Below are 23,197 nucleotides of genomic sequence, written 5' to 3'. Positions count from 1 at the left end.
GCCAGCGCATATTGGGAATGGTACAGGCACCGATCGGTTTTCTATCGCCCATTTGCTGGGAGTAAGGGCGCCCTCCGTTTGCGACGTGCGCCTGCTGCTTGCGGTGCAGAGAGGAGAGGGCGGGGCGGCGGGGGATTTTCTGACCGGCTGGAGCAGCATCTAATAACCATCTCGCAAAGTAAAACAAAATAAAAACAAACCAACAAACACAAAAACATCAGACATCATGATACAGATTTGTAATTTGCACCGATGTTTTTTCGAAATTCTATACACAACAAGTGAGCGCGAGAGCCCTCGGTGCGCCTGCTCGCTGCTGAAGTCAAAGTAAACTTTATTGTCATCTCCGCTACATACAGTCCAGTATATAGAGAGACGAGACGGCGAGGCTCCAGTTACAGCAGTGCAAGTAAACAAACAATAAATATAAGAAGAGTAAGAAAATAAATGTACACTTTAGGACCAGGGGTAAAGGGATCAATAACAGTTTAAAATTTACAGTTTGATGATTTAAAGTCTCACACACACCCATCGAAAGGGGAGGGGCCGGCTGCTTCCAAATAGAGCACATTTCATTTATAATGTTGTAAATCCAAGCCCATTATGTGTTCATGATTTGAATCCTGGGTTGTGTGAAATCTCAGAAATGCACCCTAGACAAAGTGAATCTGTGAACTAAGGTGCAGGTGTGTTAGGTTATGTTGTGGTGATCCTTGGGTTGGGGGATGGGTGTTCATATTGGAGTGCAAAATTAAAACCAATGGAAGATGGACAAGAAAAGTTCAAAGCTATCAGGTCCTCAGTTTAGAAAAAAGAGAAAACAAGAGGAGGAGAAACGAGCAAAAGATACAGGTAAGCAGATGTCTGATTGGACCAGAGATGGGCAGTAACGCGTTACTTGTAACGCGTTACTGTAATCTGATTACTTTTTTCAAGTAACGAGTAAAGTAAGGGATTACTATTGCAAAATCGGTAATTAGATTACCGTTACTTTCCCGTAGGAACGCTGCGTTACTGCGTTACTAAAACCGTGATTTTTTTTGCGAGAATGTCTCATGACAGTGACGTAAGCGAGTGCGACGTTAGTGACAACAGCTGTGTGCAGATCAACAATGGATAATATATCGAGTGCGGGAGAGAGTATGAGCGTGCAGCGTTTAAAGTGTGGAAGTACTGACCTTACTTTGAGTTTGATTCCATAAAAAGTGACAAAAACATTAGCGTCCATCGTGCGTGGGAAGAAAACTTCTTTTTACAGCGAAAAAAACCCCTAAACTTCCGAGCAAGCACCGAGTAGCTGCGACGTGATGGGAAACTCACAGAGACACTCGCGCGGATTCTTCAACTGACCGCAGCACACCTACACCAGGGTAACCCTCCGCCTACCCTGCTCCTGCTTTACAGGTGAAAATAGAGCAAAAGGACCGCTGAGTCTTTGACTTTATTTATTTTCTGCTGTGTTTTACTTGCATCTGTTTGAAAGAGTGAGTGAAAACACAAAAAATATTTTATTTTATGTGCTGGAATGTGTAGAAAATAGGTTTAAATGTTAAACTAATTTATTCAAGTCAGAGAATGTTGCATATAATTAAATGTTTTGCTTGATGCATAAAGTTAAAAGATTAAAACTGATAAAAACAAGTTAAAAAAAGAGACTTTTCCATTTGATTACATTTTGTATGATGATTATGCAGAAAAAGTAGAATTGGGCTGAAAGATCTATCACTTTATCACCTCTTCAGGTTGTAAATCGTGTTTTTAAAAAGTAACTAAGTAACTAAGTAACTAAGTAATTAATTACTTTTGAAAATAAGTAATCAGTAAAGTAACGGGATTACTTTTTGGGGGGAGTAATCAGTAATTAGTTACTGATTACTTTTTTCAAGTAACTTGACCAACACTGGATTGGACAATGGCAGGTCATCCTGAAACAATCAGAATCAGAATACTTTATTAATCCCTAAGGAAATTATGTGAGTTACAGTTGCTCCAAGAAGAAATGGTAAAAATAGCAACAGTAACAGACTAAACTCCAAACAATACATTATGTTACAGATTTTAATATTAATTAGTCATTGTCAATTGTTGATTTGTCCTGTTCTCATTGTATGACGAATTATGATGGCTGTTTGGTAGCCATTTGCATACTATGCATACTCTCTCTCTCTTCATATGTGTGTGTGTGTGTGTGTACAACAGTTTTATGTTAATGTACAATCCTTAATATGTTTTGTGTGTGGCAGAGGGAGTGTTCGAACACGCCAGAGGGAGTGTTTGCCCAGGGCGCCAAACTGGCTAGGACCGCCACTGGTTACAATAACTTGTACTGCGTGCTAGCTAGCATGACAGAGTTTCTATACATTGGGTGGGTGCTATGATGTTACTGATAGTGCACTATTAGACGGAATCGTCCCGTATTCAGAGAAAATATTGCGCGTTTCGTATTGAGCTGAAAAGAAACACAGTTTGTCCCGAACTTCAGCTAGAATGAAAAAGAGACAAAGCTGGAGTTATTCTGTCTTTGCTGCACAGCTCTTTCTTCTTCTCTCATTTTCTCCCCTCCCTCTCCTGTTGCTACTTCAATCATGAAACTGATCAATGATCAGCTGATCGGCTTTTCTCTCTCGTTTGTTTATCGCCCACTTTGCGCCTGAAAGAGGAAACCAGCTGATGTCGCGCTAAACAACAGCAGCACGTTTAAGCTTGATCAGCTGTTGTTAGAATTTATTTAATATTACGGTAATTTCTAGTATCAGCTGATGTTTGCTGGAGCCACAGCTGTAAAAGCTGCTGGTCATGATGTCGGTTTGGTTATCTGAGGAGAGGGAAACATGAAGATGAAACCAGGAGATGTCCTTATTGAATCATCAGAGCTGAACAGGTGATGGAGAAACAGGTTTACCTTTTAGGTGACATGAATGAGTTGAAGGGGAGTTATGAACTGTTTCTGAGAGACAAATAACCCCAGGATCCTTTTCTAAGTAGCTGACAGCTGGTAACTGTGCAGGGGCAGGCCTAGCAATGTTTTGCCAGGGGGGCCAGGTAGGGCATTAACAGGGAAAGGGGGGCACAAAGAAATACTTTTCTTTCTTATTCTCATTTAAAATGTCTCGCTTTTAACAAATAATTATCTGAATCTTACAACAAACGTTTTCATCTGATGTAAAAAGTATAGAAATCATACATATACCAACAAGACTGTACATCACTGTCACAACAGCGTTTGTTTTCATTCAAAGGCTTTATGGCTTTAATACCTGGGGGGCCGGTCTCTTGTCAAAATGCCCGTGCCGATTTTTTGTTCCAGTCCAGCCCTGGGCACGACACGCAGTGAGTTTATCTGAGAAGGTGCATTAAAAAATAAATGGCCGGGCCATCACTACCTGGCAAGTTTAACTGTCTTCAGAACATTGCAGAGGCCTTATTGACTCTGGCTCTCCAGATCTGTGTGAGAAGATTTTCTCTCACATGACTGTCCTCAGGTAGCCGTCTGAACGCTGGACACTCGGAGACCTGTATCTCTGAGTGGGAGACCAGAGATCACATTAAAATGTGTATCTCTGTATTAACAGACATGCCATATTGGCCCAGTTTATTTTTCTATTCATTGTTGTGAGGAGACAGTCAATAGCATTTGCATTTTCTGTTGTACAGTTCATTTGCTGATATGGAGTTCTTGTTATGGATCAAATGTCTTTTTTTTTTTTGTTTCAAAATATCTGATAACTATTCACTGATAGCTGCCAACATCTGCGAACAAATGTAATTCTATAAAGTTGTTCTATATAGTGTTTAACTGTTAATATAGAGCGTTATTAAATTTATTGCTAATGCAATCATATGGAAGATTGACTTCTGAGGAAATTTTAGATGGCACTCATCAACCAAAAGGTTGCCTACCCCTGCTCTACTACCACGTTCGCAGAGAACAGGAACCTGACGTATAAGGGGCTTAAAATAAACATCTTCCCAGATTTCCCTCCCTCTGTTGTCAAGCGCAGAGCCACATTTGCAAATGTGAGAGGAATGCTACATGGGATGCCCGGCGTCGGGCACGGACTGGTATACTCTGCAAAGCTGTTAGTGACCCATGGTGATGTGAGGAAAACTTTTACCGATCCCAAAGAGGCCCTCGACTACGCAGAGAAGCACCTTTCCCATCCACCTTAAAATGTATTAAAAGCACAGATATATCTATATCTATAACATTGACACAGGACTGTGTTTTTTCTTTTCTATTTATATCCCACTTAAATGTGAATACGGAGCGTTTATTACTATTGACGAGCTGTCAGTTAGAAGGTAAGAGTTACTAGGTTAACAGAGGTTAGCAGTAACAGTACGGGGAAGTATATTGTGTTGTTCTTTATTTGATTTTACTTTACTTTTTGATTGTTATTTTACCTGTTGTGAGTGCTTCCCGTAGTTCTCTTTTCTCACGCCGCTGCTTGTTTACCCTTGTATATGCGGCCAGAGTTCACACCCATGTTTACTGATTTAAATCTGTTTTTAAATCTGTTTCTGCTGTCTCCCCTGCCCATTCAAAAGTCTACATATGATGGCAATGTGGTAATACATAGCACCATACGTATTCTTAAGCAGATTAAACTACACTTTAATTTGAAGTCTCTATCCCCCATTGCACCCATTGTAGGGAATCCATGTTTTAAACTGTCTATTCTAGACAATACATTTAGACTTTGGAAACAGGTAGGACTTTGCACAATCAGTAATCTATACTGGGAGGGTGTCTTTGCCTCTTTCAAGCAGCTACAAGAGATATACAAGCTATCAGGGAGAGACTTTTTAAGATACCTGCAGATAAAGGACTAATAATATTTCCTGACATAGTCTCTTATTTATCCAGGTAAAAATCTCATTTCCAAGAGAGAATTGGCATCATGGCAACATTAGGTTGCAACATGTACAGGGCTTCGAGAGTCTCAACATTTCCGGTCTCGAAAAGTGTCTCCAACTTTCACCTTGTAGTGAGAAATTTATCTCTGGCACCTATCAGAATCTAATGTCAATAAGCCCTGTGACCTCATCCTTTATCAAATCTAAATGGGAAGAAGAATAAGGGATCACAATCACAGACATTCAATGGGAAGAAGGTTTACAAAATATCCATAAATGCTCCTATAATGCAAGACACTGCTTGATTCAGTTTAAAACTTTACATCGTCTACACTTTTCAAGAGAAAGGTTAAATAAAATATACCCTGAGGTCTCTCCTATCTGTAAGAAATGCTCCCTAGCTGAAGATACGTTAAGCCACAGTTTTGTTTTTTGTCCCAAGGTAAAAAAAATATTGGGCCGACATCTTTGATTTAATCTCTCAAATTCTTCATGTGCAGTTGAACCCTGATCCACTAATAACTATTCTGGGCGTATTTGATGATACTGTGGGAATAGTCCTTGCAAAGTGCAAAGTATCCTATTGTATTGTTATTGCAAAGAAACTACAACAAGTTATAACAAGCAGTTATAGTTTCTTGTCTTCTCATTAGGACAAGCTAGCTGGACAGCTGGGACCGGGGTTGTGGGTGTGTGGGAGGGTATTGTACCATGTTATGTTATGCTACATTTTGTTATGCTATGTGATGTTAATGTACAAAAGTAGAGCAACTATCTGATGCTCTAAATTCCACTGTCATACAAACATGTGAATTGCTCAATAAATATATCTTGAAAGAATTAAAACAATAACTAATATTATTAAATAAGACCAAAATGCTTGGGTCATAATGTATTAAAAGCCAGGCCATAAAAATGTGTCTTTAGAAGTGATTTAAATTGATCAAGTGCTTGTGCAGATCGAATATTTATTCCAAAGTCTGAGACCTGCCACAGAGAAGGCTCTATCACCACGAGATGTGAGTTTAGCCCGAGGGATATATAGCATTAATCTTGAACTGGACCTCATGTTTTTTTCTGGAGCATAAACAGACAGGAGCTCAGACAGATACCGAGGTAAAAAGAAAACTGTTGCCTCACAAACTGCTTGTCAGATTAACTTTTACCCTGAGCACATCAGCAGAATTACCCACACTTTATAACAGCAAAACAATAGCAGGATGAACTAACGAAGCACAAAATCTTAATATGAAAACTAAATATAAAAACATAATAATAAAAACCATTGGGTGGGGGCTGGGGGGTTAAACTACAAATCAATTGATAGATAACTTAGGGCTGCCCTAAAGTGTACCCTACTTTATCTCCCTTCTGGACTATCCAGTGGGCTAAAATCTACAAAGTAAACATGAATTTGATGAGACTTGAAAATATGAATTGTTTACTATAACCAAAGATTTCTGCAGTCAGTCTCAACCTGCTGGCCTGCTTTTTAGAAAGAATGCAGGTCAAAGAAACAGGCATGGGCTTCACATTTTGACCTGAAAGCTGTTTCCTTGTTTAGTCAATTCTATATGTATCAAAACCCAAAATAAACAAATATTTAGAAGGTCATATTGATTGTAAAAAAATTGAGGCGGATATCAACAGCAATCCCTACTTTTTAAAAAAATTACATTTCTAGTTTTTACAGTGCTATCTTTGCACATTTTTGCATGAAATTTGGGATTTAACTGATCTGATCGTTGCATTGTTTTCAATATTACAAACTTTTTATACACATGAGCAAAGCATGAATGATCTATCAGTTAACAGACGAATATAGATTTACCAATGTTGTAGCTACAGCAGTGTCCATAACCTTAAGACCATGCTGTATAACTGACATCACTGACTCTTGGTCTCAGTAACCAGCAGCTTTGCCTTTTTTCCTTTCATCAGACCATGCAGAGATACAGCTGCCCGCCTTTTCCACAGCGTTAACTGTGTTGTAGAATTTTGCTATTTTATGTCCCTTAGCTTCAAGACCATCAACTACATCCTGCAGGGCAAAGAGGAGAGAGACTCAGATGGAACAAGAGAAGTAGAACTTATTAATTTATCATTTAAATACATTGAATAAATTACCTTTTCAAGCTTGGGTTCAGGTTTTACTTCACTTTTAGAGTCTACAAGAACAACAGGCGTAATAATTGCCTCCTTAAGGCTCTTTCCAAACCAAGGGTGGTTCATGAGCGCCTTGGAGAGAAAAAAAAATGAGATGAGAAAGTGATGATTACAGGATAAATTAGGGTGAAGAATCTTGTTGCTATGATGCAAGCTTTAACAGCAAAGACCAGCATCAGTCCACATCAATTTATTTTATTTAATATGTAACGGCACCTTTGTGTGTACCATGCATACATACCGAGGCCACAGCCGGTGGAATCGTTTCAGAACCAGACCCTCCAATCACCAGCGTCTTCGACGGAGACTTCAGCACAGATGGGGCCATATTGGAGGGAGGCCGCTCCCCTGAGAAATACAACAAAGACCTTGAATGACAAAACTAGAAAACAGAAATCAGTCTGTACACACATATCTGTGCATAAATCATTTACACAAATGTTTCATACACGAATCAGTGACTGTATTTTCATGCAGTATTTTCATACCTGAATTTTTTATACTCTACAACAGGGGTGTCAAACTCCCGGCCTCGAAGGCCAGTGTCCTGCAGGTTTTAGATAAGACTCTGGGTGAACACACCTGAATCAAATGATTAGTTCATTACCAGGCTTCTGGAGAACTCCAAGACATGTTGGCTGTATCCCAATTCAGGGTCTGCAGCCTTAAAGGCTGCATTTTAAGGCCGATTATGTTAAAGTGAATTGTTAAATGTTTGTCATTTTTATGCTTACCATTTCTACATTGTTTTAACTCTGTGATGAAAGAAATTATTTCTTCCCCCCTCCCCAGATTCTCGAGGTTCTGGGTGGGGGCTGTAGTGTTTTATCACAGGCACATCCTTGTGAAGGTCTGTTTGATGTTGGTAAACTTCCTCCCCTTTGTATGGCTTCACTTTGTTATCTAGGGTGAACCATGAATTGGGTGTGGGGGAGACTACCCTCTTTATGACCAAGGATGTTGCTCCTGCTTTTATGCTTTTATGACCCTTTTTGGTCAGCAGGAGAACACACACATACAGTGCCTTGTCTTTGTACTCCTGCTTTTATGCTTTTATGACCCTTTTTGGTCAGCAGGAGAACACACACATACAGTGCCTTGTCTTTGTAACCAAGGGGGGTTATGAGGGGAGGTGTTTGTAAACTATTGTTTATTGTGTGAACGTTTTCAATAAAAGGCAGCGAGAGGAGGCCATCATCGGGGTCACTCGTAAGGAGATTCGAAGTGCGTTTCTGAGATACCGACGAGGCCTCCCTTGCAAGTAAATCGATTGATCGCTGTTGCCTTGTTTTTCTTTCACGGGAATAAGTCCTGGATACAGCAGGGTCTGAGTTTAGACCCAACAGATTACGTCACAGCGACGCGACGAAGGCTGTCCCAATTCAAAGGCTGCTCGAAATGCTGCCCTCAAATGCGTCCTTCATTTCCCTGAATTTTAAGGATGTGGCAGTGTAGACTTCGTGGCCCAACATATCCCATAATGCATAGCATGGCGGTGGGTGTCGATAATTTTGCCAAAAAAAAAAAAAAAAACGGCGGATGAGGGGCGCCCGAAGAGTAAACTTTAAGTAAGTACTGAATATTATGTCACTTATTTATGTGCAAATGTTTAATAACGAAGAACATTAAACATTACTGTTGGCCACATGTCGGCAAAGTTATGTGACATTAGTGACGTTTGTGCTAACTTGGTTTTAAAGCCTTTACTTTAAAATATACGCCGTTCAATACCTGAGCTTAATCTTACAGAGAATGATCAAAGCTCATGTAGAAACAAACAAACAAATGAACAAAAAGGTTTCTCCTTCATTCCTGTCAAACAAAGCTGTATGAAACGTTTCCAGCTGTTAGTATCATGGTTGCTAGGCAACCTGGGCAGCGCGACGGAGGCTAGACCGTCCCATTTCACAAGCCTCGCACTTCCGGCCTCAGCGGTCTTTGATTACGCGGCCCTTGTGGACCGTTAAGGCTGCGTACTTTAAGGCTGCAGACCCTGAATTGGGATACAGCCGCTGAGGAGGTAATTTATCTGTGTTTGATCAAGGACACATGTAAAATCTGCAGGACACTGGCCCTCAAAGCCTGGAGTTCGACACCTGTGCTCTACAAACAAGTTTAGAATTGCATCCGCCCATGCTTATCAACAAATGATGAAAGTGCACACACAACAAGTGAGTTATCTCTACTGAATCTGTATCAAACTAAAGTGAAATGTCTTTCAAAGTGCAGCTATTACTGAGACTCTGTCAGTGTGTTAGATTAATGTTTGAATGATGCTATGTCCAAACTGAATTATACAGAACCTTGAACACACTTGAATCAATATTATAGATCTATATATAGATTCATCCATCGATTATCTTCAGCTTATCCTTCTCAGGGTTGCAGGGGTGGTGGAGCCAATCCTAGCTACCATAGGGCGAGAGGCAGGGTAAACCGAGGTCAGGTCGCTAGCCGGATGCAGCGCTAACACAGAGAGACACTCGCATTCACACCTATGGGCAATTTAGATTCACCAATTAGCCTAACCCTACTAACTGCATGTCTTTGGACTGTGGGAGGATGCTGCAGTACCCAGAGAGAACTCACACAAACATGGGGAGAACATGCAAGCTCCACACAAGTGGGATCAAACTCAGGGCCTTCTTGCTATAAGGCAGGGGTGTCAAACTCAAATACACAGTGGGCCAAAATTCAAAGCTGGAACAAAGTCGCGGGCTAACATTAATATTTATTGAAATATATTTATTCCTCCAGATATAAGAATGAATCTTTTCTTATGGACTCAAACACGTTTTGCTGAAAAACTGAATATGGAACAAACAAAGCTTAATACTAAACAATATATCTATTAGCTGTATAATACCAGTAGGCCAGCTCTAATAGTAATTTGGTATGGCTTTGCGGGCCAAATGTAATTAGGCTCCGGGCCAAATTTGGCCCGCGGGCCAGAGTTTGACACCTATGCTATAAGGCAACACCGTGCCAGTGTGCTGTCCTCTATATAATTTTAAATGAATATAAATATCCATATACCGTCAAATCACAATGGTACATTCATATTATAAGGTTAACCCACTTCAGTAGAGAGAAACCCCCAACAATAAGAAGAGCCCCTTATGAGCAAGTACTTGGTGACAGTGTGAAGGAAAAACTTCACACAACAACACGTTGACATGGAAACAGATTTTACTACAGCAGTAGTAAAACTGTGCCTGTTCTTGAACATTCAAACATTTTAGCAGGCTATGGTATTAAACAGAAAATGCAATTTTAGTCCAAATTCACATGATGTGTTTCAGTTTGGCAAAACATCGTGGAAATGATCAACAAGTTTAGTTTTTCCATGATCAACAAAATATGATGCGTCACAATGAATTATGAAATGCCATTTTCTCCTCTCATTTCCTCAATGGCACTATTTTGCCATTATTAGAAATTACTTAAAGAAATATGTCCTGTCAGGAAAATAATTTCAGGAAAAAAATTAAACTCTTTGTGGTATTAGTTTTGAAATAATCCACCTTCCTCGTCTGATTACTTGTATTTCATAAATAATAAATGTAAAAAGCATCCTACTGATCTCTTACCAGGAGAGACGCTATCAGCTCTACCACAGAAGTCAGACAGCTGGTTGTTGAGAATGATTCCAGTGCTTGGAGAGAGGACCCTGGAGCCGAATCTGTAAACAAAAAAACTAAATTAACTACAAAGCCAAGACACTCTTTGTAGTATAGAAATAGTCTAAAAATAAGTTCCTCCATAATCTCTTAAATCTTCAGTTTCAAGAAAGAAAAATATCTGATAGCTGGTTTCTAGCAGTGAAACAGAATGATGCAGGTACTGACTCATCGTTGATGCTGCTGGTGACAGACACAGCAGATCCATCTTCAGCCAGCACAGATACATGTGTGGTGCCGATGCTGTCCAGATACAAGTTGATGCCAGGATCACGAGTCTTGTCGCTGCTGATCAAGCTTCGTTTGCTGTCTGCAAAGCTATCCTGTGTCAGTTTCTTTGCCATCTGTGTGAAATACAGAGAATTAATAAAATGAATTAATAAAACTAAATAAATATGCACATTACAGAAAATACATTGCTGTCAAGAAATTTATAAAATTGGAGCCAAATGTTAACAGAATTTTGATCATTGATCCATCACTGATGTAAGATGAATGAATGAATGAATACTAGAGGTTATAATATTGGTTAGTGATCAAGCTCAACATATGACTGCCAAAGATAGAGTCTCTGAAATTCAGTCATCTGTGTGAACTACAGAGTATCTGAAAACATCACATTACACAAAATTATACTTATATTTAAATACTAAGATAATAATAACAATAATATATACATACTAAATTAAAGACAAATATTAAGCCAATTTAGGTTTATGTGCTTTTAAAACTTGTATTTATATGTATATGTTTTAAAAGCTACATCACTGCTCAGAATGATGCTGAAATGAAAATGCTGAGACTCAAAGAAATTCTTACAGCACTCTACTGGTTCTCTTCACCCTTAGTGCTTCTATAAGAACTTTAATTGTAAGTAGCAGCCAGGTACTGATAATCAAATGCCCCTGATTGATCATTAACAAAGGTGAACACTTCTGTAAAAGCACTTTGTTAACACAAAGTCACAATCTCAACCCAACAAATTAACCTAAAGTCCAACTGTGCAAAACTCAGAGATATTACAAAAAAACCTCAACTCATTATCAGTGTGCATAAACTGACTGTGGTGGGGTGTAGTTTGTGGATGAGCTGCAGGCAAGGGGTGGTTTGTTTTGTGTTTTGTGATGTGGTATTGTTACTTTTAATTGTTTAGTCACTTAAATAGAATCATTCTTTATGCAACAAAGCAGGTGCAAATCTGTAGGATTTTGAGATACTTACTTCATCTGAGCTGAAGTTTGGATCGCTGATATTTGTCTTTAATTCATTGGCAAATTTTAAAGCTTCAATATAACGGTGATAAAACAAAATCTTTTCATCAGTCGTCTTAGGTTCTGATTCCATTTTGTATCCTAAAAATATTTTTAAAAAAAATAATTTTTGGATTGAAAACATCAATTCTTAGTGTATCACATTTGTAAAGATTGATAAGCATCATTTTCCTATATGAATCAAACTCTACATGCTAGAAGCAACAATCAGGAACCTTTCATGATGTTGAGGATGAGGCTGAGGATGGCTCCTCCTGCAGGGGGCGGAGGGAAGTACAGCTTATACTCTCCCAAAGAAATATTCCACGCATCAGTCACTTTAGCTTCATACAATTCCAAGTCCTCCCGTGTGAGGTTTCCTCCTGAGCAAGAACAGTGAAACAAATGATTCTGCTGAGTACAAATGAACACAATGCATTTCATAATCAAGAGTTTGAATGGATCGAGACAGATCACAGTGTAGCCTGTGAGGGATCATGTTACAGTTTTCCAAAACCAATAGATTTTTGTAATTTGTAATTAGATCATTGTGCCTGGCAGACATAGAAAACGGTCAGAAAGAGAGCAGGATGAAACCCATCTGATAATACCTTCATTCTGTATGTCACTGGTTAAATTCTTTGCTATTGTTCCGTTGTAAAACACATCTGGTCCCTCGTTTGCGATCAAAGTGTCAGCCAGTTTCTCAAATTTCACAGTATCACCGGTCTTAAGCAGGTTCCCATTTTTATCTAAATATAACTCCCTAAAAGACAAAGACAGTGAAATAAAGCTGAACCATTCATTGTTTGCTCTTTGTATTTTTGAAATCACATTGTGGGTGTATTTCATACCGTAGTGACGTGTTACCAATGCGTGGGATGTGTTGACCTTGGTAGTAAGGAATAGGGAATCCTTCTCTGGCTAATTTGATGGTCGGCTGAAAGAGGTCGGCCCAGGGCAACTTCCCATAAAGCCGGTGTGCCGCTTCATAACCTCGAATTTCCCCAGGAACCCCAATCCATTTGCTACCTGGTTAGATAGATAATGGATAGTCAGTGCTGGAAAGTCCCACATACATTTGCTCGTGTTTTGAGTAAACTGTAAGGTCCTGACCTTTAATGATCTGAGATGATGTCTGTTATAATTTGGTGCTTTGTAAATACTCTATTCTATTCTGCTCCATTTCAGAGGGAAATGTGTGTGTTTGTAACTGATTATGTTAGAGATAACATTTTGCATCTTACAGTTATTTTAAGTTTATTTCACTATATTTACACTATTTCTGGCTCAAAGAAGCATTTAGCATATCTTATATTTACTTTTCTTACTGTTTATGCAGCCTGTGTGCAGGAGTGTAGCACAGAACTCTGGGCCATATAAATAAATGTTGTCTGTAGCCCCCTTTCTTTTCTTGATTCATCTTTCTCACACATATTCTAATGTCTAATTTCTTTATTTTTTAATGTCTGCCACAAGTGAACTGCTCCAACTACTCCCAGTTCTTATTGCTGTCCATCCCATACTCAAATGCTGTCAAAAGACGCTTCTTAACAGAGACTATGCTGATTCTACATATGGATCCACAGCTTCCCTTCAAAGTCAACACACTATAGACAATCAGGGAGTAATGCATGAAGGTCATTTGTACTCTGCTGACAGGAACATATGGGACAGGGACATGTGCATCCACAGCAGCCTGTGTCTCTGGCCCCACTTTAGCATCTCACAACATTTCCAGCTTCACCTCCACAGACAGATAATCTGCCAGGGAACGAGTGGAGATTAGCCAAATTAGAAACAATGACTGATAAAGATGGACTTGTGAGGAGAGTTAAGATTGGTCTTGGGGAGGAATTAACATTAATTGAAGACCAGAAAATGGGAAAGATGGGACAGCATTCTGGCAAGCTGTCTATTGTTGAACAGCCCATTCAGTAACTGATCTTGCTCTTAGAAGCTGTTTAATGCGACGATTATATCTATATCTGGCCACAACCAGGCTCTACCACAGGTCGACTGGGTCTACCTTTTTTTTCCCTGTTAGTCAGCATGTTATCCTCAGTAGCCTTTTTTCCTTTATTGATTTTATTGACAGCTTTTTGTCTACATGAGGTGCAGGAACAGTCTGCAGAACAAGGGAAATCATACTTCTTACTCCTCTCAAAGGGAACAAGGTGGGATTTTACATCTTTTAGAAGCTTCTCAAATGTGATCATCAGCAGAGATCTCATTCCATCTGATTTAACTGATTTATTTATTCCATATCACTGGTTTATTTCCCAATTCTCTCACCACCCAAAGAGATTGAGCTGTAAGAGAAATCAGTCTGTTAAACTACAAAAAAAATCTGTGAAAAGAAAATGTTTTTGTTCTTCTGCTTCTTTTATCTGGAAATACAACCTAATCCTGGTCCAGATTGCAAATGCTTGAGTACTCCTTGTGATTTTAAAGCTTGAACGGGTCTTGGTATCACTCATTTAAATGTCAGAAGTCTTCTTCCCAAACTTGATTTCATGAAAATTTGGATGAAAGAGTTATATACTGATATTCTTACATTATCAGCAAAGTGGCTTACAAAATCGGTTACTGACAAAGACATTGCAATAACGCGCTATAATCTTTTCCGTTGCGACCGCACCAGAAAGGGTGGCGGTGTTGCAATTTACGTAAAAAACAAATTCCATGTTACTGTCCAATCATCAGTATCTGTTTGTAAACAGTTTGAACTTCTTGCCCTCAAGCTCTAACTTTTGAAGGGCTATTTTATTACCATTGTGGGCTGTTATAGACCCCCCTCAGCTAGTAGTGAGGCTTTAGTTTCACTTAGTGAAAAACGATCTACTTTAGATTTTAATGAAATTGTGCTGGCTGGAGATTTCAACTGGGACTGGTTGTCTTAGGGTTAGGGTTAATTAATCTAAACTCGCTTTGTGAAACCGAAAACCCAGAGTTTTCGTTAACTCAGGGTATACTTACTCAGAGTTTGCACTAAACCGGCTTCCTGAAATAGGGCCCAGGGCTCGTCGGGGGAGCTACTTAGGAGAATGTTGGAGCTCCCACTGGCGTGGGATCATTGAGTTATCGTACCAAGTTAGTGTGTCAGTATATGTCAGTGCTGTTCGTATATACCTGCCGAGGGTTAGTGTTGACGGCTGCTTCTATGGTTTCCCTGCAGGAGGAAGAGTGGTCCAGAAAGGCAGCACGCACGGGGTGTGCGGAAACACAACAGCAGGGAGCACGAACACAGACGTCGGAGGGAAGCATGCACACGGGGTTCAAGGGAGCAACGGGGAGTTATTGTGTTTACAGCTTTTCACTGTAAATAAAGAGCACTGTTTGCATCGCAGAGTCTGCGTTTTGGGTCCTCCTTTCCCCACATCCCCACGGTCTGCCAGCCAGACCATGACATCAGCTCTCCAGTCTACTCAAAAAAAGGGATGCTGCCTGGGCTAAGGCCAGAAAAACCAAATCTGAAGCGGACTGGCTGATTTTTAGACAGCTCAGAAACCGTTCAACTTCCTTAATTTAAAAGGCCAAATCAGAATTCTATCTTTCAAAAACTACTAAACATCTGAACGATCCTAAGAAATTCTGGAAAATAATAAAATCTTCTTATGGAGACATAACTACAAATGAGATGCCAGCCTTTGTCGTAAAAGACTCCTGCACCTTAATGGAGAAATGTGATATTCTAAACTGCTTTAATGAGCTTTTTCATTCTTCAGGATCTCTATTTGAATCTTTATATCCAGATTTAAAACAGCTTAATCAACAGGAGGCTCTCTCTGCAACCACTCAAACTGAATCTTTGGTCCAACCCTTCAGTTTTTCTCCACTAAATGTTTTTGAGGTCCACAGGGCTTTAAATCTGTTGGATCTAAATAAATCTGCAGGACCAGATCAACTTGATCCTTATTTTCTTAAGTTGGCTGCAGATTTTATAGCAGAACCACTAACTTACATTTTTAATCTTAGCCTCTCGAAAGTGAGATCCCTGTAATACAGAAATCTGCCTGTGTTCTCCCTTTGCTGAAAAGAGGTGATCCTTCAGATGTTAATAACTACAGGCCCATATCGAAATTGTGTGTTCTAGCAAAAGTTCTAGATTCAGAGTTTAGCTGTTCATTAGTGAACAACTGAAAGACTTTTTTGACAAAAATTCAGTTCTTTCCAACATCAGTCAGGATTCAGAAAACAACACAGCACACTAACTGCTGCTATTTAAGTGGTTAATGACATCATTGATTCAATGGACTGCAAACTTCCTCTTTTCTCCCAGTATCCAAAGAAGTTCCACAGGGCTCCATATTAGAGCCATTGTTCTTTTCTCTTTACATAAACAACCTTTGTGATAATTTGTCAAATGCTGCATTTCATCTTTATGCAAATGATACAATTATCTATTGTTCATCTCCTTCACCAACCCTGCAATTTCTGCAGTCTGCCTTTGATGTTTTTCAGTCCCATTTAACCCAACTTAAGTTGGTGTTAAATCGATAGAAATACAAGTTCGTGTTATCCTCAAATGGCAAAGAGTTGTTAGCTACATCTCCTAAGATTACAACAATTCAAGGAACTGAAATGGTCACATCTTACAAGTATCTAGGGATCATTATAGATCAGAATTTGTCATTTAAAACTCAAATTCAAAGGCTTGTGTCGAAGTTAAAACTAAAACTAAGTTTCTTTTTTAGAAATCAATCCTGTTTCTCCCTCCAAATGAGAAAACACTTGATTCATGCAACTTCTTTACCTTTAATGGATTTTGGTGACCTGCTTTTTATTTTTTAATGCACCTGCTCACTACCTAAAGAGGTTGGATACTGTGTACCATTGTGCTTTACTTTTTATTACTGGTTATGGAAATTGTGTACATCATTGTTCTTTGTATGCTGCTGCTAAATGTCCATCTTTCCATATTTGTAGACTCTCCCATTGGTTGATCTTTATCTATAAACCTCTCCTTGTCATGGTCTCCGTGCCTGCCCGGTCGGCCCCACAAGGCTACAATTGCTGTTGCTGTTTTCTCCCTCTCTGCCTGGGCGGAGCTCACTGTGGGCTCCCGCCCTTGGCCCACACACACACCTGACAACACTCACCCATCATCACCGGGAGCACTATTTGAGGCTGGAACACAGATCCTCTCGTCGCTGGATGATTGTACCCCTAACGTTAGTGTTCTCACAGCTCTTGTGCTTCATATCCGTGACTTGTGATTTGTTGGTGACCTGCCTTCTCGTCTGCTTCAGATCTCCCCCCCCCCCCCGGACCTGCGACCTCCCTGCTACGGGAAAGTGTGTGAGTGTGAGCGGAGAAGACGTGAGCGAGTTACCCTGTGATTCCCCTCGGAGTTTTTGGATCCCTTCACTGTACATATATTGCACTGCACTGTAAATAAACCACACCTTGGAGATACCTTACCGCTCTGCGTTGAATCCCTGTACCAGATCGTGACACTCCTTGGGCTGGTTCCATCTTATTTATGTGTTTATATGTGTAAAAACCACAACCAATACAGCCTTCATTCGCACAATATCATACAATTGATTGGCCCAAAAATCAGAACAGAATTGGAGAAAAAGGCTTTTAATTACGCTGCCCCTGCTTCCTGGAATAATCTGCAGGAGGAACTGAAATGATCAGAATTGGTTACCTTGGGGGAGTTTAAGTCTGTCTTAAAGGAACGAGAGAATAACTCTTTTACTCAGTGTCATTGTATTTAATGTCGCTCTTAATTAGATCTGTTATTGTATATTTCTCACATGTTTGTACGGGATATTGTATTTTTTTAAATGTTATATACTTATGTGGTACGTCTATTTTGACTTTTGTTGCCATGATGCCATGGCTCTCTTGGAAATGAAATTTTTAATCTCAATGAGATTTTTTACCTGGATAAAATAAAGGACTAATACTGTATGAAGACCTTATGTGTGGACATTCTCTGCAGACTCGATTAGAGTCTATTAGAGTTGGCTGTACCACAGTCACCTTTCATTATTCTCTGGGCTGCAATTGCTTATTAATCCTTTTTTGTCTTTTAACAAATGCATTTAATAAAGGCATTTTAATATTGGAAATTCCCCTAGGTGGCGGTGTTGCATTTTAAACATAAACATGTTGAATGGGCCAAAGCTCATTCAACAAGGACTGAGGCAAAGTGGAAAACTGTTCTAATGTCAGACAAATCAAATTTTTTTTTAGAAAATGTGGATCCTGCATTCTGGGCTAAAGAGTAAAGGGCTTTAACGTTGTTAAGTGCTGCTGTTTTTGCAGCTTGTTATCAACACTCAATTCAAAACCTCTGAAGGTATGTAATTATTTTACTGCCTATAGAATTGGCTGCTTGCACATCTGGCAATGCACCAGTGCTGAAAGGTGTACACAGGCAACTTGTGCTCCCATCGAGTTGACATCTATTTCAGCAAGACCACGCTAAACCGCATGCTGCATCTATTACAATAGCATGGCTTCACAGAAGAAGTACCTGGGTGTTAAAATGGCCTGCCTGCAGTTCAAACCTTTGACCAAGAAAAAACACATCGAGTGCATCATGAAATGACATATATGACAAAAAGGACCCAGGACTGTGGAGCAGCTATCCTTTGGCAAACAAAAAATGTGGGTTTTTTGACCCAGTATTTGAATTTCTCTGGTCTTGTTATATATTTCTTTGAAGAGGTATAAGATCATTTAGGTTTTTGTTGCTGACTTTATTATTATTTTTTTTTTCCAATAATTATTATTTTCAATAATTAAATAAGAATAGTTGTGCACTCTTTAGTGTATTAGAGTCTTGACTTTAATTCAGTAGATGAGGTTAGAGGTGAGGAGGAGGATGACATTTTAATAAGACACCAATCATGCTGTCTCTTTCCTCCGCTTCTTTGATGACAAGAACCCTCTCAGGTGATAAAACAAAGGTATGATCCTTCATATCTTGAGTTTGACTTGCAGATTAAGGTGCAGAATTTAAAATATATCTCTACAGATAACTGACTACACCTTTAAAACCTTTGTGTTACATCTTGTGTATCATTTGGAGAAAGACCTGTTAAGACCAGTTTGGAGAAAAACCTGACTACTTCAATCTCTCTGGTTGTTTCTGAAACTAAGGAGCATGTATTTCATGGTGTTTATGCTAGATTATTCTGATAGTGTCATATACGACACCGACTCATTGTCTTTAATATCTGCTGACAGCCAAACCCTCTGTAGTGGTTTGCTTTATCTTTTTTCTTTTCTTTTTATATTATCCCAGTTTTGCTTTTTTGAGGAAAGCTGAATGAGGAATGACTCACAGTGTGCATTAGCAGTGACCTGTACAGAATAAATTAGCTGTGTCATAAAGGTGAGTCCAAGAGCAGATTAGACTAAAACCTTATAAATATTAGCATTATGCCAGATAAACAGCCCACCGTGCGGCCACTCCACGGTCCACTCTGTGGTGTTAGGACACGACTTAAGCAGGTCAGAGGTCACGTTGCTGGGGACAGTCTCTCTGGAGGTGATGATTTTCACTTTACCTTTGAAAAGATGACATATTACTACATTAATCCACAGCAGAGCTGAGCAAAGAGTAGCGAGGGTGTCTTGTTACCGGAGCTGTCCATCACAGTGAATATGACCCCGCCTCCAATCCCCATGCACTGTGGGTTCATGATGGAGGTGCACAGCAGCGCAGCAATGGCAGCATCTACTGCAGAGCCATTTTTCCGAAGAATGTCCCTGAAAGAGTTCATCGTTATCACTTTAGTGTTATTGTTATCATGTGTGCACAATTAATTTAATTTTAATCTTCATCAAAATTGTAATGTCCCACAATTAAATTGTCATGACAGAACAAAAAGAACATGCATACTCTCTGTCATATGGACCTGCATGAATAAACTTTCTGAATCCTTTATCATCCGCAACTGAAAATAGTTGTGGATGATTACTATACCTTTCTAATCTGACGTTGTTGTCCCTGGCTCTCTTTCTCTCTCTCTCCCTCCTGCTCTGTTCCTGTGCTACTGCCAGTGTAACTACCGCCCCTCCCCCCTCATCCCAGCGCAAAGCTCAAATGCGGAATGAAGCAAAAAAAAAGTGCAAGAGGGAGAGAGGGTGAGAGAAAGAAAAAGGTGGCCATGTCATTATGTCATTAGTTTTTCTTCTTTTATACCCTTTCTTGCCAGCCACGCTGTGGAGTACTTGGACTCGTGTGATGGAGCATTGTCCTGCATGAAAATCATGTTTTTCTTGAAGGATGCAGACTTCTTCCTGTACCACTGCTTGAAGAAGGTGTCTTCCAGAAACTGGCAGTAGGACTGGGAGGCTCGCGATAAGGAGCCGGCTTGCGTCGTTCACGTCAAAGACCCGGCTCTAAGAGCCATTTCGTTCACAACTGACACATCACTAAGGCACACACAAATTCTTTTTACACATACAAATCCTGATTTACAAGTACAAAATATTTATGACCACAATTTGAGCCCATATGTTCGCAGTTCTTGGAGATTTTTTAGCGTTTGCATTTGGATCAGTGCATAATCGTATGTGTAATGTGAAAAAAAAATGTATCAGAAGTTTCAAATGTTACTCACTTTCCAATCTCCGAACAATTCTCGGAGTCTGCGGCCACTGCAGCTTTTGAGAAACGGCAATTAGGGTCCTCGTCGTCCGACGGGGCAACCTGACCTTTACTTTTACATAACCATACCCCTAACCAAATACCACCAACTATTGCACAACCAAAAAAAAAACCAAAACAAATCCAGAAGATGGCGTGACCGTTTGGGCTGCATATTTTGGGACACCAAGAGAAGCAAGGTAGTGTCACCATAACCCCCTTGGGGCTATTAGGAGTCGTATTTGCCCCCTCAGTGTTCTTGCTGGTGCGGAAAGTACCACGCTCCTCGTCTGACTCAGACATCGCTGTTTTCTTCTCTGCGTAACCGTCAGTAGTTCACTTCCTCTGAAAGTTTACCGCTTGTTGATGATTCCCCAGACAGCACAGCTACGTGTTGCGCACATATTTCCGCTGTGTGGGCACTGATAGGCGCAGCGTGGCGCAGACGTGTTCATTGGTAAGCAGAGGTATCTGCTACGTCGTTTGACGCTGCTTCTCTCTCTCTGGCCACTCCACACAGAGAGGGGTCCGGTAGCCAGTAGCGGTTTTTGATACGGGCGACACGGGCGGTTGCCCGGGGCGGCATCACGGGCATCGGCAAAAAAAATAAAAAAAGAATGGTCGTACTCATGCTGCCCCGACATCAGCCAGCGCATATTGGGAATGGCACAGGCACCGATCGGTTTTCTATCGCCCATTTCCTGGGAATAAGGACGCCCTTCGTTTGCGAGGTGAGCCTGCTGCTTGCGGCGCAGAGAGGAGAGGGCGGGGCGGCGGGGAAGTGTCTGGCTGGCTGGAGCAGCATCTAATAACCAACCAAAATAAAACTAAATAAAAACAAACCAACAAACACGAAAACACCAAACATTATAATACAGATTTATAATTTGCATGTTTTTCCGAAATTCAGGCGCACCGAGTCAAAGTCAAAGTCAAAGCTGCTGAAGTCAAAGTAAACTTTATACCATACCAACTTTATTTCTAAAGCACTTTAACATAAAACCAGAGTTTCACAAAGTGCTGTACATGTTAATAGCATACGTAAAGAAAATTAAAATGAGATAAAATAGATACAATAAATTGAAACATGTTAAAACAAATTGAGTCAACCCCTCTAATCAATGCCAAAGGCTTCAGCGAATAAATATGTTTTAAGAAGACTTTTAAATTCAGAGAGAGAAGAGGCCTGCCTAACATGCAAGGGCAGATCATTCCACAACTTTGGAGCAGCTACAGCAAAAGCACGATCACCTTTAAATTTATACTTAGTTTTCGGTACCTTAAGGAGCTGCTGATTGGCGGACCTAAGGGAACGGGCAGGTGTATATGGTTGTAGTAGCTCCGAGAGGTAGGGGGGGGCCAGGCCATTAAGAGATTTAAAAGCAAATAAGAGAATTTTAAAAACAATCCTAAAATGTACAGGTAGCCAGTGGAGTGAAATTAAAATAGGGGTAATGTGCTCAAACTTTTTTGTTCCAGTTAAAAGACGTGCTGCAGCATTTTGCACAACCTGCAGGCGCCTAATGGTCGCATCACTAACCCCAAAATAAAGTGCGTTACAATAATCCAGCCTAGAAGTAACAAAGGCATGGATTACTGTCTGAAAATGCTGTTTCGATAAGATAGGCTTTATTTTGGCTAATTCCCTCAAATGAAAAAAGCTAGATCTTACAACAGCTCTGACCTGGCTTTCAAGTTTAAGATTTGCCTCTATTTTAACTCCCAGATTAGTGATGACTGGTTTAACATACTGTGCCAGTGAACCAAGATCTATAATAGTGGCCTCAGAAGCGCCACCAAAAACCATCACTTCTGTTTTCTGTTCATTAAAATGTAAAAAGTTCAAAGCCATCCAAGTCCTTATTTCATCAAGGCATCTGAGCAGCGGGTCTACTGAGAAGCCATTTATCTTTTTAAGTGGGAAATAAATCTGGGAGTCATCGGCGTAGCAGTGGAAAGAAATCCCATGTTTCCTGAAAATAGACCCAAGGGGTAGGAGACAGAGGCGGAGCCAGACATTTGAAACACCCGGGGCTTAGCCCAAAAGGATAGTATGCATGTGGGATTTTTTTTTCCCTTGGGGGGGGGGGGGGGGGGGGGGTAGAAATGACTGAAAGATTAATTGGCTCTGTTTTGAGTTTTGTTCAAAAAAGAATGACTTCATATAGGGAAAAATATATATCACATGTGCAGAACACCTTAAACTAGTTTTTTAATTAAGCAGCAAGGCATAACAAAATCAGGGCTGTATCAAGACACGAGGACTAAACCCCAATTCAACCAGACCAAGAACTGATCCAGAATTAAAACAGGACTACAACAGTTCAAAATCAGGACTACTTGGGACTTAACCAAGACAGAATCAGAATCAGAACTAGATGATAGTAGCACTAAAAATCATCATAGACCTGCACTACATTTATTTTTTAATTTTACCAAAGTACAATATTTAGATTGAGAAAGGTTTATATAATTATTTAGCCTTGTTGTGCAAACAAGCCTTCATAACTTAATAAATATAGAATTTGAAAAATAACAAACCTAAAAAGAAACACTAGGTATGAGATACATGAGTACCTATGATACGGTGATACTTTTGGTAAACAACCATTTGACTAACATGTGTGTCT

At 39.9% G+C, this 23,197-nt stretch overlaps 1 protein-coding gene and 1 long non-coding RNA gene across 2 annotated transcripts; one reads left to right on the top strand and one right to left on the bottom strand.

Moving 5' to 3' along the window:
- Nucleotides 1-6,622: 6,622 nt before the first annotated feature.
- On the bottom strand, nt 6,623-21,303 carry LOC146656959 (glutathione hydrolase 5 proenzyme-like). The gene is made up of 12 exons (XM_085424742.1): nt 20,542-21,303; nt 19,557-19,684; nt 19,375-19,482; nt 12,808-12,985; nt 12,565-12,719; nt 12,190-12,336; nt 11,925-12,055; nt 10,872-11,047; nt 10,614-10,705; nt 7,265-7,371; nt 6,985-7,095; nt 6,623-6,898 (listed from the first exon to the last, which is right to left on the bottom strand). The coding sequence occupies exons 1-12, from the start codon at nt 20,868-20,870 to the stop codon at nt 6,761-6,763; spliced, it is 1,800 nt and encodes a 599-aa protein (XP_085280868.1). The 5' UTR covers nt 20,871-21,303; the 3' UTR covers nt 6,623-6,760.
- Nucleotides 8,157-15,302, top strand: LOC146656960 (uncharacterized). Its single transcript, XR_014913987.1, has 2 exons — nt 8,157-8,591; nt 15,132-15,302. It is a non-coding gene; the product is annotated as an uncharacterized LOC146656960 (long non-coding RNA).
- Nucleotides 21,304-23,197: the final 1,894 nt, after the last annotated feature.

This window comes from Rhamphochromis longiceps, linkage group LG12 (genome assembly GCF_057381845.1).
Source record: "Rhamphochromis longiceps isolate RC_006_pf linkage group LG12, R_longiceps_female_GT1.1, whole genome shotgun sequence".
NCBI classification, from domain to species: Eukaryota; Metazoa; Chordata; class Actinopteri; order Cichliformes; family Cichlidae; genus Rhamphochromis; species Rhamphochromis longiceps.
Note: the sequence above shows the minus strand (reverse complement) of the source record. Positions and strands in the feature narration are given on the sequence as shown.